We start from the raw sequence: 19,612 nt of genomic DNA, 5'->3' as shown, positions 1-19,612 counted from the left end.
AACGTGGTGCCACGCTGGACGCCACGTAACTTTGTTTTAAATTTAGGAGGTGGTCGTCTCTTGAAGAGACCATGTGGGATGGTTGTCTCTATTTATTTTATAACCATTAATCATCTATTTTCTCTTTTTTACTTAATATAAATAATAGTATAAACAATAATATATAAAATAAAAGAACATACAATAATAGTAATAATAATAACTTTATTATTATTATTAAATGAATAATAATATATAGAATAGAAATAATAATGTATAGAAGTTTGGATGGAAATGATAATATTAAGTAAAAAAGAGACAAATAATATATATATATATATATATATATATATATATATATATATATATATAAAAAAAAAGAGAGATGATTAATGGTTATAAAATAAAAAAGTGTGTTACCCAAGATTTGAATTTGGGATGGAAGAAATATTAAGGTAGTAGTACATCAACTGCACCACTAAGCAATTTTTTACATTAAAACTACTAAATAATATATAATATAACAAATTTTATTTTTTTTCTCCAAAAATTAACCGACCAGATGGTCGTCTCTTAAGACGACCACGTTCAAATTTTTAAAAAAATTTACGTGGCGGTGACGCCGCGTCTAAATGGTCGCGACCAACTTTCTATTTTTTAAAAGTACAATATTTTTAAAATAAGTTTCAAAACCTACAATATTTTTAATATTTTAATTAAACAAATATATTTTTAAAATAAGTTTTATTTGGAACAATATTTTTTTTTAAAAAATCCCTTTTTAGACTCTTTAAAATAATTTTATTATCCCCACAATAATTTTTTTTATTTATATTAGCATATTTTTCATAACTCTCTAATATTATTTGAATTAAAAAATATTAATTTTAATAATTTGATTGATATTACCTGTTCATCAACATTCATATTTACATATTAATATTACTCATATTTTAGATAAATGATAAAAAAAATAGTCACAATCATATTAATATATAAATGTTAGTTATATTTAATAGAAATGATAATTAAAAAGGGATCATTTATAGCCTAATTAAGTTATAATTAATGTCTCATTTATTAATTCAAACAATTCTTATCAACATCAAAAATTCATGATTTTCATAATTTTTTTTTTTGAGATCTATAGATATTACTTGTGTGTTTAGATATCAATATTAGAAATAGTCAATTATAACATAATTTAGCCACAACCGAAGAGAGAAGACTCTCGAGAGACTAACAGAAGAGCCTCGAAAGCTACCACAAGAGATGTCATGGTGCAAGAAAGAAACGGTTGGGCATGCAATTGTAGAAGCGAAGCCTATCGCCACGTAGACTCAGGAGCGGATTCCCCACCGACAGAGGAATGTTTGTTCGTTAATAAACAAATGGGTAAGTAAATACAAACACGACGGTCCGAGACAAGGAACCTTTATCAATATTCTAATAGCAGGTCCCAAAAGGAAAGAAGATAGTCTCAGGGGAAGCAAGCAAAAACAGTGAACGTGATTCTAAATAGAAAAATGAAAATCATTGAAATTTGTTTGAAAGAGGCAAATTCACAGGAATTATTTATTGAGAAGATGTTTTATTTTGAGTTGTTGAGTATAAAATAGAAATTGATAAATCTCAATTCGTAACCCAACATCGATCGAAAAGATTTAAATTTTGCTTAATTTCTTAACCAACCTGATCTGTAGAAATCAATTTATCCTCCAATTGATTTGTTTCTCATATTTTATTTAATAAATTTAGAGGGATGTGGAAGTTTTTGTGAAGAGAGGCTAAGGTAATTAAAAAAAAAAAAAAGGCAAGAAATGTGAAAAGTTGAAACTTTTGGCGAGTGGGAGAGGTCAAGAAGAAATGTGAGAAGGAATAAGGATAGGAATGTATAATATAAATAATATAGTTCAGGAAGGGACTGAATAAACATGTCGAGAACTTCTAAATTAAATATTGCCAACCATAATTTTTTAATACTAACATGTGGGGTGGGATCGATCCCACAACCTCCCCTTTGACGAAAATATAATTTAATTGGTAAGAAATGACTATCTATCATCGACTCAAAGATCGTAAGGTTGAATATTCTTCGCAGTACTCAAAATAAAATTTTCATTTATTAAATTTATTGTATCTTTTAAAGGCCGTATTTTTATGTTTCAAACTTACCAACAAGGAAAATTAAATTTTTTCTTTTCAATGGAAAGGTACAAACGAATAAAGTTGATCTTTTTTTGGAAGAAAATTTCGGTCTTTAATCATTTATCTTTTTTTCTAATCTTTTAAATTAAATAATATATGTGGCAATATGATTGCAATGATGTTTCTTTTGAGAGTTTCATAAAATATTATTATTTTTGAGTTACCACTAATTATGTAGAGAGGTGTGTTTGCCACCTAATTTGACAAAAAGAGGGTGCTGTCCATGTATTCTTTATCATCTCCCGATTTTTTTTATATCGTTATATCTCTCTACAAAAATTGAAAAAGAAAGAGCAGTTAGATCATATGAAAAGTTGGGTTGTGTACTTCATATTCAGTTGGTCATTTGTTTGTACCAAAGATGCTGGCACCCTACAACACAAGTGGAAATGGTTACTAATATTTTATTTTTTATTATCGAATTTATTAAATCAATTAAAGTCCATAAAAATTAATTTTATTTTATGTTTAAATGTCAAATGTTAATTAATCAACATTTTAGAAATGGTTACTAATATTTTATTTTTTATTATCGAATTTATTAAATCAATTAAAGTCCATAAAAATTAATTTTATTTTATGTTTAAATGTCAAATGTTAATTAATCAACATTTTAGAAATAAAACGTGAATTTTAATTGTGGGTGGCATAAATGAAATTAAAAAATATGACCAAAATAAATCTTAATATTGGAAAATAAAAATTCATGTTCTAATCTCCATCCTTATATCTTTAATGAAAAATTTTATGTATTTAAAGAATTTAATAATTTACAAAGAATTTAATAATTTACAAAGAGAACACTACTCAATATTCATTTACTGTAGTTCCTCTTTACTTGTCTACTTGGTCAAACCCTCTTTTAATTGAGCAACAAAAAGTTGTCCTTGAAATATATCTATTTTTTTTCTTTTAGCGGTGTTTTTCTCTTACGGTCTTTAATTGACATTAAACTTATATACATTCTCAATGTAACTAAAGTCCAATCTAATAATCAACTTTGCAACTTCAGTTGAGTATTGATACTTAAGCTGTATATTATCTCTATCCATGTAAATTTATATCTTCTATATTCTCCACGAAGAATTTTGCATATAAAATATAATTAATAATTAGAAAAATACAATACAATAAGAGATCAATGATTTTAGGAAAGAAACAAAAAGTAAAAAATTGATTTATTATTTAGATTAACATTGAAAAAAAAAGTAAGAAATCCTAATTACGGAATTAAGGATAAATAAACATAGGTAAGATAAAAAATTTGCGGAATAAGTAAATATTGATGAAATATTGAACTTGAATAAAAAAAGAAAATGCAAACACATATTATTATTAGACCACATGACTGTCAGCATCACAATACCGTTGACTAGTAAGCATTTTAGTCACATTTTTCATAGTAAAGAAATAGTCTTTAAAATAGGGAGACAGTCTACCAGATTCATCCTATTAAAAATTATATACATTTAGTAAATATAAACAATAGTTGACAAGTATCAAATGATATGTCGGTTGGATTGCAATTTCTCATCCACACCCCTACGAAGTTCTCCACTTATCCCAAACCCACTCCACCAAACTTTTACGTGATTATTCCCTTTCAAGAGGTACTTGATGAGAAAAACAATCTTTTACTTACGTCACAAGACTAAACAGAAAATAACGAAGAAATTTAAAGAAAACAATAAAATAAAGAGACACAATAATTAACATGGAAAACTCCAAATCGTAGAAAAAATCACGCCCCACAAAATCTACTATGTGAAAAATTTTACAATCATACAGATTTCTCTCCCTGACCCAAATTACACAAAACACTATTTCAAAATAAATACTGCTCAATTTAACTAGAGTTGATATACCAGGACTTAAATATTTCAATTTAGATGATTAAAACTCAAGCAGATGTGCTCATTTTATAGTAGTTGGAACACACCTTCTCTTCATACCTTTTCGATGTAGGACAAATTCTAGCACTTGGAGACCATTCTTGTACTCTCCGAATGTGGGACAAGTTCTATTACAATATTTTGTCAAAATCCAACAAATTCTACCTTGACAAGATATTGAAAAATTCACAGCTTCTACTGTTCTCATTGTCTTCATTGACAATCATAATTCTCAATTCAAAAACTATAACATACTCCACCACAAAAGTAGATCACTTGGAACGTCGCCTTCCAAGATTTTTCTTCCTTCGTCACAATAAATCTTGCTGAAATTTATGGTGCAACTTCCACCTATTTGGCTCACTTGGAAGTTCTTCAGACATCTAAATAACTTCCACCACACACACCCTGCATAACCGCCAAGCCAATGTCCATGTGTAAACCTGTGGAATCGCTAACATCATATCTTTTATCATGGTAAAGCAGACATACTATGATGATGATTTATATCTCTCTTCAAAGGAACTGATCATCCTCTCCCCTGATGAGAAAAACACTGTCAGCATCCGACCCAGAGCCCTTTGACAAACTGACTCTGTTAGAACAATATTTCTTCATGTGCCTAGACTGTCCGCATCTTCAACAACAAGCTTTCTTTTACACGGAGTCTTTCTTCTTCTTCCAATTGCTAGCTACTAGTGCTGAATCTTCATGTGAAGTACGTCCTTCACTCTTCAGCCTTTTTTCCTCTGACAACAGTTTACTAGTAGCCTTGGCAAAGTTCAAGGTATCCTTCCCGTAAATCAAGATCGACTTCATATGTTCATAAGAAGGTGGAAGTGACAAAATGAGCCTGAGTGCCTTATATCTTCGTAATCTATCTTCACTTCGATCGCCTCTAACTCAAATGATCTGAAATTTTCGTACCTTCCTCCATTCGCAGCGTCAACGCTTTGAGTTTCTCCCGGAGTTCTTTGGCTGTCGAAATTTTATGCAAATTTGCAAGAATATTCTAAGCAAAACCTGTTCGTATCACGCTTCTAGCCCTCAAATCCATTTCCTCCCAATCTTCATCACTCATACTGGACTTCTTAGAACCTCTACTGAAACCACCAACTGGACTCCACTGGACCACCATCACCGCTTAGCTTTTCACAAGCACTTTCACTCGGTCTTCCCTTTAATGCCCCGTGTAACCCATATTTTATAACTTGTACTTGCCACAAGTCGAAGTTGATTCTTTCGTCAAATTTCTCTACGTCAATCTCCATTGGACTCATAAAGAATGACATATCTACTTTACACTTCTAGCGAGTATGCAAATAGTGAACAATCCACAGTATTCATAGTGAACAATCATGCTTTATTTCAATTGGGATGATTAAAACTCAAACTCATGATGAAGTTCATAAACTTCTTTTGGAACACACCTCCTTATTGTACTTTTTCGATGTAGAATAATTTCTAGTACTTAGAGACCATCATTGTACTATTCTAATGTGAGACGACTTCTAATTCAATATTTTGCCAACACCCAACCGTTGTCCACATTATTCCAATAGCAACCTCCAAAGCCAAGCATTCGAAAAACTAAACAATACATCAGATTCCTTATGAAACTCTACGTGTACTTGTGTATCCAATAAACCCTCGAATCCGGATATCCGGATACTAGCTAGCTAATTAAGGACAATTAATTCAATGGGCTATTATTCATTCATCTTTCTTCTGTCTTAGAACCCATGTCTTTTAATTTTAGATTAAAAAACACATTTGGTCCATGTACTTTCATTGAGTTTCTGGTAGTAGATCCATAATCAAAAAAGTGTTTGTGATTGTTCCAGAAGAAATGAAACAAAAGATACGGTAGAGCTAGGACAGTTATTGTCTGAGGTCTACCCAATGCTAGATGCAGAGGCTAAAGTAACAATTTAGTCATTCAACTTTAGTTTGTAACGATTTAGTCCCTATACTTTCCCTAAAGTAACAATTTAGTTCCTGAATTTTAATTTGTAACGATTTAGTTTCTGTAGTCTAAAATTTGTAACAATTTAGTTCTTATCGTAAATTTTTAAATTAAAATTAAGTGTCAAATTTTATCATATAACAATTTAATCTTTCTAATTCATAAATATATTTGGTCCCTTTTTAGTTTATCAATCTATGTATACAAGAAACTTAACAAACAAAAAAAATTAACGATAAGGATTAAATCGTTACCAATTTTAAATTATAAAGACTAAATTGTTACATATTAAAATTTAAGGACTAAATTGTTATCAGTTTAAAAACATAGGAACTAAATCGTTACACATTAATTTTTAAAAACTAAATTGTTACTTTACGGAAAGTATTGGATTAAAAGTATTTTTTAACCTTAATTTTAGTTCGAATGGTTGAGTATTAATTTAAGATGTTGATAGATAAGAAAACTCTTCCGCCAACTTTGCAGCCAATAGAAGGATGTTGAGTCAAGTACCATTATACCTTCAGCATTAATCAATTGGGTCGGTGATGTAACAAGAGCATTTTATGAGGTCCGTTGAAAAATTCCACTTTTCTAATTGTATTTTGCCAAATGTCAAATGAGAAAGTGATTGAAAGGTAACATTGAGAGAAAGAAAGAAGAAAAAGTGAAAAATCTTAGAGGTGTGCAAATTGGTCAAGGAAGTGAGTGATTTACGACGTATAAACGAAAAATAATTAACTTGATTAACGTAAGATATTTTAGATAAAATCAAAAACAAAATCATGAAAACTATGTCTAAAGCAGATAATATCATACCATTGAAGATAACCTTTTTCCTCCTTGGATGGAAAGAGAAGGTTGTGGAACATGTATACTAAAGGAGGAGCAATGTTGAAATGTTTATGTCCGTGAAAATGTCGAAGTTTCAATTTCATGAAAATATCGAAAAAATATTTATGCCGATGGATATTTAGGTAAAAGTTAGAAAAATATAAATATCGTAAAAAATATTTAAATTAACAAATAAATATTTTTCTATTTCTAAATAAGTTAAAAATTATTAATATTAACATATATGTATATATAATATATAATGAAATTTTATTGATATTTTCATATTTGGTTACTTCTTTTATAATGGGATAGAAATTTGATAACCAACGCATGTTACTTTAGATACTTTGGAGGGGAGAGTATAAGGAAAAAAATATATATATATATATATATATATATTTGACGTGATTCACGTGAATGACCAGCACATGCTGATTACAAGCGAAGGAAATAGTCTTTAAAATAGGGAGATTGTTAACAGCCAGACACCCTCATCGTCCAATCTTGCAGCCGAAGATGGAGCAACCAAAGCCATCGCTCCAGATTTTGGAGCTCTGCAAAATTTGTCCATCTCCATCTCCTTCTCCATCAGCTGAATTTTCTCTTCCCTTAACCTTCTTCGATCTGCCCTTCATCACAATACCTCCCACTGAGCGCCTACTTTTTTACTCCCTCCCCGCCGCCGCCGATGCCCCATCTCACACCTCCGATTCAATACTCCAAAAACTCAAAAACTCTCTCTCTCTCACGCTCTCCCACTTCTTCCCTCTCGCCGGAAACGTCGTCTTGCCGGAGGATTCCCCCGAGCCCTTCATTCTTTACAAACCCGGCGACTCTGTTTCCCTCACCGTCGCCCAAGCCGACGCCGCTGATTTCCACCATCTCTCGTCGGACGAAATCAGGAAAGCCAACGAATCGCATTTCCTCGTTCCCCAATTCGAAACGTCCGACACTACTTGCGTCGCTCCGATTTTGTCTCTCCAAATCACATTATTTCCCGGCGTCGGATTTTGTATTGGCATAGCAACCAACCATATGGCCGTGGATGGGAAGACGTCCACCACGTTTCTGAGATCATGGGCTTCCATTTGTACCCACGAATCCTCGGAATCGCATCTCCCTCCTTTGGATTTCGACAGGACCGCCCTGAAGGATCCAGATGGGTTGCATAAACTTTACCTCAAGTACCGCGATATCTTTCTTTTCCATCTCAGAAATTTGGGCCAAACGTTCAGACTCGCCCCAAAAAAGGCCGTCCCGGACGACGTGGCCGGCGGCACGTTTGAGCTCACGCGTGCCGACATCGACAATCTAAGGACGGCGGCGGGAAGCCGTCGTCGTCTGTCGACTTTTGTGCTGACATACGCCCACGTGTCGACCTGCGTGGTGAAAGCCCAACGGATGGACCCGAAAAGTAAGGTTGCTCTGCTGTTCCCCGTGGATTGGCGGCCTCGTCTGGGGGGAAGTCTTGTGGGAGCCAATTATTTCGGGAACGGCGTTGGACCGTGTGGACTGATTTTGGAAGCGGGGGAATTATTGGGGGAAAATGGGATGGGACTGGTTTCGAACAAGTTGAGTGATCTAATCGTGGCGATGGATGAGAAGGTGAAGATGAATGAAATTGTTGAGTTCATGGACGATTTCTATGTGAGGTTTTTTGGTGCTATGCCCATAGCTAAAACCATGACAGTTGCAGGGTCGCCGAGGTTTGGGATTTATGACATTGATTTTGGGTGGGGAAGGTGCAGGAAAGTGGAGATCACTTCGATGACAACTGGTGAGACCTTTTCTATGGGGGAGAGTAGGAATGGAAATGGTGGAGTGGAAGTTGGAATTGCTCTTCCACGGGATGATATGAATCTTTTTTCTTCTCTGTTCTTTGAGCGACTGAAACTATAATCTATTGAATCCTTTTTAACCAAATTTCTCTGTGTTTTTTTAGTTTTCTAAATTTGGCTTACGTATGGAAAATGTTGTTAAAAAGCTTCTTGCTTGTTTGGCAGTGTGTCTTGGTTTATCGTCTCACACTTCAATGTCCAATATCTTTCGTTACATTATCTGAACCTTGCTATATTATTCTCTGCTCATACTTTTAATTTTGTAGTGTTTATGAACAAAAATATGCATGCAACAATACCATTACACAGGTTTATAATAGGCTGGATCGATGAGTTGATTTTTTGCTTGAGTTTAAAGCTCCTCTTTCGTCTTTGCTAAAACTTAACAAAGATTGCAACTTGGATTAGATTTCTCTCGTAAAAAAACAAAGTACCATAAATAATGGCAACATATTTGCAATAATATATAATAGCCATTCCCAAATGCATCAACGTATGGAATCCCGAGACAATTCAGAAGTGAAAAAAATGGGGAATATTACAATACAATTTCATTTCTTTAGTACAACCTTTGGAGGTAGGATATTGAACTTATAACCTCTAGTTACCGTTGAATTATGGTTGTTTTTGCCAAGGTCTAAAATGAATGAATGTTTTAATAGAAATACTAAAATGTTTATTTTAGGACGGTATACTTTTTTTCTTTTGAACAGTAGGAAGTAACAATATCCAAACAACCAAAGCTAACTAAAGCAAACTCGGGAGGCAATTCCTTCAGCCAAACACAAAAACCAGGTACCTTACTCCCCTTTTTGCCAGCTCATGCGCACCTCATTTCCCTTCCTTTTAACAAAATTAAAGGACATCGCCCTTAGTACAGTCTCTCACTACACACTTATGGTTCCTTCGTAAAGTTAGTGTAGAAATACATCATCACGACCTTCCCACTCACAAGGAACTCGACTCTCCTAGAGGAACAACACCTCCCCTAGGGAGTCTACACTCTCTCGTGCCATTTGGGCTACAATTGGACACACTAGGATTGGATTCGATATGCTCAGATTGGATTGTATCCTTCAACATTCCTCAAACTCTCCATTTTATAGGCAAACGGGATGCTAAACTTAGTGCTACAGCACTAAATTTAGTGTTAATTGGAGTCCACTTTCCCACTACTTGGAGGTCGGAGATAATGGTGGTGCCACTCCACCACTGACCTTGCTAAAAATAGTGTTGGTTAAATTTGGTGTTACTAAATTTAGCCACCACTCCTCTATTATTGGGCCACCCTCCCAAATTTAGCCACCACTCCTCCTTGGGCCACCCTCCCACTAAGTCCACTATCCACCACCTATGGAAGATCCGTTCACGATTGGACCAATTCTGTCGCACGCATGCCTGCGCATGTTGCCGTCTGTGCGCGCGCATGGCCGCACGCCTCCTGCGTGTGCCCGCACACCGCGCCCGTTGCACATGCCCTTGAAGCGCACGCCCACCTACACGCGTTTGTCGCCTCTTGTGCCACCTGCCTATGTACTCGCCTACGTGCTTGCATGTCGTGCCGCCGTGCGCGCCCACCTACCTGCACCTCTGCATTGCTGCACTACCTTGCTCCGTCATTGAGTGTACCGTCCGACAACACTCTGACATTGGCTCGCGCAAGGCCGAACGTACCATGTTGCATGCTCAAGATCAGGGTCGTAACACCCCATACCCTTCACCTGTGCAACAATAATTATAAACTAAAAACTAATAATTATTTAATCAGATGATAATAATAATATCAAAAATAAAAAACTGCAAAGGCTGAGATTCAAACTTAAGCCCGCACATGTAACAATCTAGGCACCTACCCATTGACCAACACATAATTTTAGTCTATGTATACTATTTATATTATATAATATAATAAGAATTATTATTACTATTTTTCAAAAGCAACATTGAAGAGATGATCATAAAGTGCTGTCTAGTTGGTTGTCTCTTGAATAAAGCACGTCTAGTTGATCGTCTTTTTAATTTTTTTCAAAAAATTGACACCACGTCTGCATGTCGTCTCTTGAAGAGACAACCTACTACTACCTATTCATAGGTCGTCTCATCCAGAGACGAACAACTATTTTTCAAGCATTATTCTTGGAAATAGTTTTTTAGGTGATATATTTTTGGAATAAGTTTAATAAAAAAACATTATTAAAAGAAAAGTCCTTGTTGTAAGTGGCAGGAATCTTGCTTTTTGCGTTATTGAACCATAAGCCGTTTGTGTCGGGTACGTAGCCGAGATAGGTTTAAATGAAGAATTTTATGTAGAAGAGAAAACCACCATTCTACTTTTCAAAAACCAAGTTCATACAAGTAAGTCAGTTGTCCCTGGAGCTTAACCTTCGAGCATATTGTGCTTTGAAGAAGCAAAACTCTATCACTATCGTTAATATCTCTCGTATCTCTATTACTATCGCTTGCATCTCTAGTATCTTTCTCTTTATATTTCTTAGGTCTCTCTATAGTTTGTATCTTTCTTCTCCTCATCATTTTGTCTCTATAGTGATAGCAGAGAGATCCGAGCAATAATGGCAAGATCCAAAGCGCCAGCAGTAAGATCCAAGCGATAGTTAGTGAGATCCGAGATCCGAGTGTAGTGAGGGAGACTCGAGCAATAACAAACAAACTACCCCATCTAGAAAGCGAATGCCATATCGTTATTACCTAGAGTAATGGAGATGGGAAATTTGTGAGATTCTTGAGATAAATTTGAAAGAGAAAAAGGAAGAATGAAAACATCGAAAGAGAAAAATAAGAAGAAAAAAACGATGAACAATGTTATTGAAGGGAAAAAAATGACTAATTGAGGGAGAGGAAGGAAGAGTAATTTCACCAACATGTCAAAATGTTAGAAAAACAAAATTTTAAAAAGTGAGATAAATCTTATTAGCGTACAACTTTTTAGTTCAATTTTGAAAATTCATTTTTCTAAGTCAAAATTGCATGAGAGAGAAGGAAAATGGAGTGAACACGAGGGTAAGGAAGAGAGAAATTAAAAGAAAAGGAAAAAAGTTTATTTTTCTTTTCCTTTTTTCTGAAAAAGGAATTCACATGAATTTCAGAAATATCCTTTTATTTTATACCTCCGTCCGACAGACCGAAATATCTTTTTATTTTATACCTTGGTACACGGACCGAAATATCAGTTTTTTATTTCTTTTTTTTGAAAAAGGAATTCACATGGATCACATGAATCTGAAAAATATCTTTTTTATTTTATACCTCGATCCGATGGACCTAAATATAAAAATAAAAAATTTCTGAAAAAGGAATTCACATGAATCTGAGAAATATCCTTTTCATTTTCATTTCGTACCTTGTATGGTTCAACCGATTAAGGTATTCATATCCGATTAAAATATCGTGAGGTTGAATTTCAATCCTATCATATTGTACTAAAAAGAAGTAGTATATCAATATAATATATTTTATATTGACATACGAATGCTTTACTAAGTAACGACTTTTCAGGCGGCCCCTCTAAACCTAACGCAGATCCGTGCCTCATTTCAAACTACACATTAGGGGTGTACATCGGTCGGTCAAGTTGGCTTTCAGGCTGAAATACCCATCGATCAACATGCGGTCAGTTTCCAAAATGGAAACTGACCGCCTGATGTGGTGATGCTTTTTCCAATCGAACCAACAGCAAGGAATGCAAAAAAAGTCCTATATTGGTTAGGAAAGAAAGTGATCCACAGGACAATTATCTACATTGGTATGAGACATTTTTGATGAAACCAAAAGCAAAACCATGAGGGTATAACCAAAGTGGACAATACCATACCATTGTGGAGATACTTGAAGGTATGAGGACAACAAGACATGCCCTATCGAATCGGGATAGACTGGTAGGAAGACGAGGTATCTTCGTTAAGGGGAGGAGATTGAAGGTGGGCAAGCAAAGATACAAGTGAGATTTTGTTCGAAGAGAGGATAGTTGAGTTCATAAGGAGTGCAAACAAAGTCCAAGGAAGTGATTAAGACATTTTGAGGGAAACCAAAAAACAAAGCCGTGAGGGTTATACCCAAAGTGAACAGCATAATACCATTATGGAGATACTTATGATACAAGGATACCGTTTTCGACAAATTGGCTTCTATTTTTTTTTTTTTATATATTTTGTGTTTTCAATAGATACTGATTCTATCTCCCCATGGCCTGGGCATTAAAAAAAAAATCACATCCATTGACAAAAAGTTGGAGTTGAGAATGAGAGAAAGAAAGAGAAAGCAAGAGGAGGAGAGGATAAGAAAACCAAATGGAGAAAGAAAAAAAATAGATATGAAACTTGAAAAGGAGAAGAAAGATGAAAGATAAAAAGAAGGGAAGACAACTAAACCATAGAGAGGGAAAGTAGAGAAAGTTGGGAGGTAATTAAATATATTAAAAAAATTAAATAAAAAGATAATAAATGAGCCATTTGCGTGAATCACTTGAATGACAATTAAAAAAGTATTGGAATAAAATCGTGTTGAATCATGCGCCAATCAATTTTTTTTTTTTTAATATATGCACCTCAGCCGGTTTGACAACAAAATACAAGTGATTTTAGTAAATGGTAAAAGTGATCTAATTGAGCGTGAATCACTTTAAAATGATTTAGAATTTTCCATTATATCGTGTACGAAGTATAACAAAAATAACTCTCAGATATGTCTTAAAATTTGAAGGTTCAGTTTTCCATCTCATGTGGGGTAGACGATGAACTCACAACTTTTTAATCGGAGATGTATATAAATTACCGTTAAATTATGTTCGTTTTGACGAGAACTATTGCATAACTTTGCTCTTGTTCGCGTAAACCATTGCAACCACCCATTAAACACCACAAAAACAAAGTGTGATTATCATAAGAAAGATAGAGTAGCATAAAGTTAACTTGGAAACAACAAAATAGGAGTGCCTTGTGATCATATAGCTAAATCATGACTTACGTTACTCAAAAGACATATTGGAAGGTATGATCATAGTTTCAGTCCCTCGAAAAACAGAGAAGAAAAAAGATTCATATCATCTTGTGGAAGAACAATTCCAACTTCCGCCCCACCGTTTCCATTCCTGCTCTCGGCCATGGAAAATGTCCCATCCAATCCCATGGAAGTCATCTCAACTTTTGTACACCCTCCCCACCCAAAATCAAGGTCGTAAAGCCCAAACCTCGGCGAACCAGCCACTGTAATTCTTTTATCCACCGGCATTTTGCTAAACCACTGCAAGAACACATGGTCCATCAACTCCACAACTTCAGTGCTCCCCTTCACTTTCTCCTCCATCTCCATAATTACTTCACTTATCTGATTCGAGATCACCCCTATTCTATTTTCCCCAAAAAAATCCTTGGCTTCCAGAAACAACCCACACCCACCAATGCCGTTCCCGAAATAATTCTCTCCCACGAGACGCCCACCCAAACGAGGCCGCCAATCCACGGGGAAAAACAGAGCGACCTTCGTTTTCGGGTCCAGTCGTTGGGCTCTGACGATGCAGATCGACACGTGGGCGTATGTCAGCACAAAAGTCGACAGACGACGACGGCGCGTGGAAGACGAGCTCATGGCCGCCGTTGCCCTTAAATGCTCGACGTCGGCACACGTGAGCTCGAACGTGCCGCCGGCCACGTCGTCCGGGATGGCCACTTTGGGGGCAAGTCTCAACCTTTGGCCCGACGTGTCGGGAGGGGAGAGAAAGATTTGGTGGTACTTGAGGTAAAGCTTCTGCAACCCATCTGGGTCCTTGGCCGCGGCCCTGTCGAAATCCAAAGTAGGGAGATTCGATTCAGATTCAGATTCAGATTCGTGGGTACAAATGGAAGCCCATGATTTCAAGAACGTGGTCGACGTTTTCCCATCGAAAACCGTATGGTTGGTTGCGATGCCGATTGAAAATCCAACGCCGGGAAATAAAGTGATTTGGAGACACAGAATCGGAGCGGCACAAGTAGTGTCGTCGGGTGCTTGGAATTGGGGAACCAGGAAATGGGATTCGTTGGCCTTCCTGATTTGGTCCGACGAGAGACGGTGGAAATCAGCGCCGTCGGCTTGGGCGACGGTGAGGGAAACAGAGTCGCCGGGTTTGTAAAGAATGAAGGGCTCGGGGGAATCCTCCGGCCAGACGACGTTGCCGGCGAGAGGGAGGAAGTGGGAGAGCGTGAGGGAGAGTGAATGTTTGAGTTTTTGGAGTATTGAATCGGCGGCGGGGTGGGAGTAAAAAAGTATGCGCTCAGTGGGAGGGCTTGTGAAGAAGGGGAGATCGAAGAATGTCAAGGGAAGAGAAAACTGATCGGCTGCCGGAGAAGGAGATGGGGAGGGGCTGATTTTGCAGAGTTCCAAAATCTTGAGCGATGGCTTTGGTTGCTCCATTTTTTTGGGCTGAATGATGGAGATGATGGGATGAATCTCCATATTTTAAAGACACTGTATGTAATTAGCGTATTGTATATTCCTTCGCCTGCAAGCATAAGGTTATTCACGTGAATCACGTCAAATCTTATATTTGTCTCCATCTTTCTTGTTTTATTTAATACTTTTCAACACGTTTGCTTTGAAGATGGAAATGGGAATATAATACTTTTCAAAACGTTTGCTTTCACGATGGAAATGGAAAATGTCAAAAACAAACCAAGTTTGTCTGTTGCTGCTATTAAATAATAAACATCAAAAATACAAAAGCATAAAAATTAATGACGAGTTATTATTATTATTATTATTCTTTTTTATTTTTGAACAACAAAATACAAAAAAAAAACAAAAAACCAGCCGTCTTCCCAAACGGAAAGAAGAGGTAGGGACAATCCTCCAACCACATTCCAAAAACCTCATTAATTCATGAGCAACTTTGTTGCAAGATCTAGGACAATAAAAAAGCTCGCACATTTGAGGAATCGCGTAAGATCAACCATCTTTTTCGCCAACCAATCGAACTTCGAATCGTCAGGTCGAACGTTCTTAATCTTCTTGATCATCGGAAGAGAATCCGACCCCACCCCAAATTAAAGAAACCAAACTCAAGGTAAAATTTCTAATCTACCAAATTAAGGAAATCTTTGCTACTACTTTCCTTTCGAGTGTGCCATGTGTTCATTAATATACAAATACAAATTATATATTTTTTCAAGTTGAGTCCAGATATTTATAATTAAAAGTATTCAAAAGAATCCTCTTTTCTTTCTATTTTTGAACGATATATTCTCTCCTATTAATTAGGAGACGTGGTTCCCGTTTTTTCTTTATCTTTTATGTTTCTATGTGAGTCTCGTGTGCTGGAGTTTTTGCTGCCAACATTTCTTTTTGTCTCTCCTTTTCCTTACGGTCGTACACTAATTTTAATGAAAATCAAAATTTGTACAAATTAAATTTGATCATCTCTTAAATAAATTTACAATTGGAATTAAATTAGTTAAAAAGTACTTCAATCGATCCCACGGACACTTCTGGTGCTATTGTGGAATTTTTTTTCTCCTTTTAATTAATTGTGCTTTTTTCTTTCAAAGAATTTAAATACAAGAAAGTAAATAAAATTGGAACTGAGAAAAATGTGTGGGATTTCCTTTTCTTTTATTTATTATTATTTTCTTAACTTTTTAGGATTTTTTTACCAAAGCTGTCGCCCATTATTCCTCCACCTAAAGAAAGAGCAATAATTGGCTCATTGCTGGGCGGCTGGTATTTTATGTTGCCATTATAATCTCGTTTTTCTCTTTTTATTTATTTATTTTTTTGTAAGATTTTACTAAATGGTCTTCGAAAAGAAAAATACAAATCTACAGACCAATTTATAAATAATACTCAACTACTCTCAATTTTTGTATTTCTCTCTGGTACACTTATTACAAACATACAGTGGTCAAGAGATTTCTAGGGACTAGTTAATAGCTGAGTATTATTTAAAATTCATAAGAAATTTTGTTACATTTGTAATATGCTCAAAATGTAGCAATCATTGCTGGGTTCTGAAACACCCCAAGCTCAAGATTTGTACTAGGATTCAGAATCTGGATTTGATCGTAATCATCCCAACATTTACGATCTGGCCGCGCCACCGTCTCTAGTTCTGAGCGAGCGTAGACGGTCCTACAGACCAACACGAGTCCTTCTATCATAAAACCCACAAATAAAACTTATCTTCTCTGAAAAGTTATTGATTAAGGTCAAAAATTCAAATTTTTTTTCCAAACAATTCCTTAAACATAACAATAACAACCCATTCACAAATTCAAATGATTTCTTAAAGAAGAAACCCATAAAAACATTACAACTTTCAAATTTTCCTTATTTATTTCCGCAAATTTCTTAATCAGAAACATATATTAGTTACCAATTTTGAAGCCCAACACTTAGCTCTCAAACACATGGATTTTCCTCCTCTCCTCAACCTTCAATTTGTTCCTAACTAAAAAATACATAAAAACATGATCTAGGATTTCTAATCTTTTTATCCTTCCTATATAATTATTACATAATTTTTTCTTTCTTAATCAAGATGATTTAACATGGCATCGTAACTGCATCACATAAAATGAACCTTACTTTTTGACAAAATGTCCACCCATTAAAAACTACAAAAATAAAGTGATCGAGAAGACAAAAGAACAAGCTTTTAATTAATCATAATAAAATACACCGAGGTTAAAGTGTGAGATACAATACGTCACAAAGCAAACAAGAAAACACAAACATAACCCTTGTGATAACATAGCTAGATAATCCTGGCTCATGATCCTAAAACACAAGTAAGAATACATAAATGGAAACACATTTTGTTCTCGGTTTTTTATTATCAAACGACACATCCAAGACTATGGCTATGATTATAGTTTCACTCCCTCGAAGAACATAGAAGAAAAAAGGTTCATAACATCATGTGGAAGTGCAATTCCAACTTCCACTCCACCATTCTCATTTCTGCTCTCTACCATAGAAAATGTTCTACCCGGTGTAAGCGAGGTCATCTCCATTTTTGTACACCTTCCCCACCCAAAATCAATGTCATAAATCCCAAACCTCGGCGACCCTGCCACTACAATAATGCTTGTATTTGTATTCATCTCACTTAACCACCGCTCCAAGTATTGGTCGTCGATCAACTCAGCAACTCCGTTCCTCTGCTTCACATTTTCTTCCATCTCCGCAATTAGATCACTCAACTTGTTCGAAACCACTCCCATTCCATTTTCTCCCAATAATTCCCTCGCTTCCAAAAACAACCCCCACCCACTTACCCCATTTCCGAAATAATTCGCTCCCACAAGACTTCCCCCAAAACGAAGCCGCCAATCCACGAGAAACGATAAAACAACGTTCCTCTTCGGGTCCAGCCGCTGGGCTTTGGCGATGCACCTCGAGACATGGGCGTATGTCAGCACAAAAGTTGATAGACGACGGCGGCGGCGGCGCGTGGAATCTGATGAACAACTTCCCGCCGCCATCGTCCTTAGATTGTCGATGTCGGCACGTGAGAGCTCGAAGGTGCCACTGGCCACGTCGTCCGGGACGGCCACCCTGGGGGAAAGTCTCAACCTTTGGCCCAAATTAGTGGGTTGGGAGAGAAAAAGTTGGTGGCAGTTGAGGTAAAGTTTATGCAAGCCAGCTGGATCCGTGGCGGCCGTCCTGTCGAAATCGAGAGTAGGGAGATGGAGATCATCCGATTCGGATTCGTGGGCACAAATGGAAGCCCATGATTTCAAGAACATGGTGGACGTTTTCCCATCGACAACCGAATGGTTGGTTGCGATGCCGATTGAAAATCCGACGCCGGGAAATAAAGTGATTTGGAGACACATAATCGGAGCGGCACAAGTAGTGTCGTCGGGTGCTTGGAATTGGGGAACCAGGAAATGGGATTCGTTGGCCTTCCTGATCTGGTCCGACGAGAGACGGTGGAAATCGGCAGCGTCGGCTTGGGCGACGGTGAGGGAAACAGAGTCGCCGTCGCCGGGTTTGTAAAGAATGAAGGGCTCGGGGGAATCCTCCGGCCAGACGACGTTGCCGGCGAGAGGGAAGAAACGGGAGAGCGTGAGAGAGAGAGAATTTTTGAGTTTTTGGAGTATTGAATCGGAGGCATCGGCGTCGGCGCCGGCGGGGAGGGAGTAAAAAAGTAGGCGCTCAGTGGGCGGAACTGTGAAGAAGGGGAGATCGCAGAAGGTGAAGGGAAGAGAAAATTGTGCTGATGGAGAAGGAGAAGGACTAATTTTGCAGAGCTCCAAAATCTCGAGCGATGGATTTGGTCGCTCCTCCATCTTGGTCTGCAAGATGCAGGGGATGGGGCTTTGCTATTAAAGTTGTTTTCTTGTGAATTTTCCTTAAGAAAATAAAAAGTTGAAATATTATATTGATTTATGTACCTTCTAGTCCCACCACTTTGGTCTACTATATTTTTAATTTTAATTTCATGAGGAAGATTTCATAAGAATGAAATATCGTCACTAACTTATATATATTCCACGGATTTTGTTGTTTGTTGTGATCACTTTGAGAATAGTGGTGGGGTATTCACATGAATATTATTATAGAAGAAGGGAAGAGAGAAGAATGCAACACGTGAATGACGGAGGGAGGCAGAGAAATTAAAAGGAAATGGAAATAGTTCTTCTTTTGTTTCTTTTCTATAATGCAATTCACATTAATCATGTTCAAATGTAAAATGCTGGTTTTGGTGGGAGAATTAGAGTTTTTCGAATTTTTTTCTTTTCTTGATGTCATTTCAACGTCACGAAAAAAAGATTGTCAAGAAAGAGTTGAGACACGATTTTGATGAGAAAAGATTGGAGATTTACAAATTTTTCGTTATTTATGACGTTTTTTCAATGTCATGAAAAATAAAAATAAAATTATGGATTCCATGACGTTTA

At 36.2% G+C, this 19,612-nt stretch overlaps 3 protein-coding genes across 3 annotated transcripts; 1 reads left to right on the top strand and 2 right to left on the bottom strand.

Annotated features, from left to right (window-relative positions):
• The first annotated feature begins 7,303 nt into the window (after positions 1–7,303).
• LOC111017138 (phenolic glucoside malonyltransferase 2) lies at positions 7,304–8,939 on the top strand. Its single transcript, XM_022292816.2, has one exon. The coding sequence runs from the start codon at positions 7,399–7,401 to the stop codon at positions 8,779–8,781; it is 1,383 nt and encodes a 460-aa protein (XP_022148508.1). The 5' UTR covers positions 7,304–7,398; the 3' UTR covers positions 8,782–8,939.
• Positions 8,940–13,584: 4,645 nt separating this feature from the next.
• On the bottom strand, positions 13,585–15,164 carry LOC111017189 (malonyl-CoA:anthocyanidin 5-O-glucoside-6''-O-malonyltransferase). The gene has a single exon (XM_022292863.2). The coding sequence runs from the start codon at positions 15,123–15,125 to the stop codon at positions 13,731–13,733; it is 1,395 nt and encodes a 464-aa protein (XP_022148555.1). The 5' UTR covers positions 15,126–15,164; the 3' UTR covers positions 13,585–13,730.
• A 2,170-nt stretch (positions 15,165–17,334) lies between these two features.
• LOC111017190 (malonyl-CoA:anthocyanidin 5-O-glucoside-6''-O-malonyltransferase) lies at positions 17,335–19,079 on the bottom strand. Its single transcript, XM_022292865.2, has one exon. It carries the CDS (start codon positions 18,998–19,000, stop codon positions 17,573–17,575), a length of 1,428 nt encoding a protein of 475 aa, XP_022148557.2. The 5' UTR covers positions 19,001–19,079; the 3' UTR covers positions 17,335–17,572.
• Positions 19,080–19,612: the final 533 nt, after the last annotated feature.

Source organism: Momordica charantia (genome assembly GCF_013281855.1).
Source record: "Momordica charantia cultivar OHB3-1 chromosome 2 unlocalized genomic scaffold, Mcharantia_2.0 BLBB01000002.1, whole genome shotgun sequence".
Taxonomy (NCBI): domain Eukaryota; kingdom Viridiplantae; phylum Streptophyta; class Magnoliopsida; order Cucurbitales; family Cucurbitaceae; genus Momordica; species Momordica charantia.
The sequence above is the reverse complement of the archived record's forward strand: the minus strand, read 5'-3'. Positions and strand labels throughout refer to the sequence as shown.

What these genes read in the sequence shown, in the direction of transcription:
- LOC111017138 (XM_022292816.2), top strand. Translation starts at nt 7,399, where the DNA reads ATGGAGCAACCAAAGCCATCGCTCCAGATTTTGGAGCTCTGCAAAATT.
- LOC111017189 (XM_022292863.2), bottom strand. Translation starts at nt 15,125, where the DNA reads ATGGAGCAACCAAAGCCATCGCTCAAGATTTTGGAACTCTGCAAAATC.
- LOC111017190 (XM_022292865.2), bottom strand. Translation starts at nt 19,000, where the DNA reads ATGGAGGAGCGACCAAATCCATCGCTCGAGATTTTGGAGCTCTGCAAA.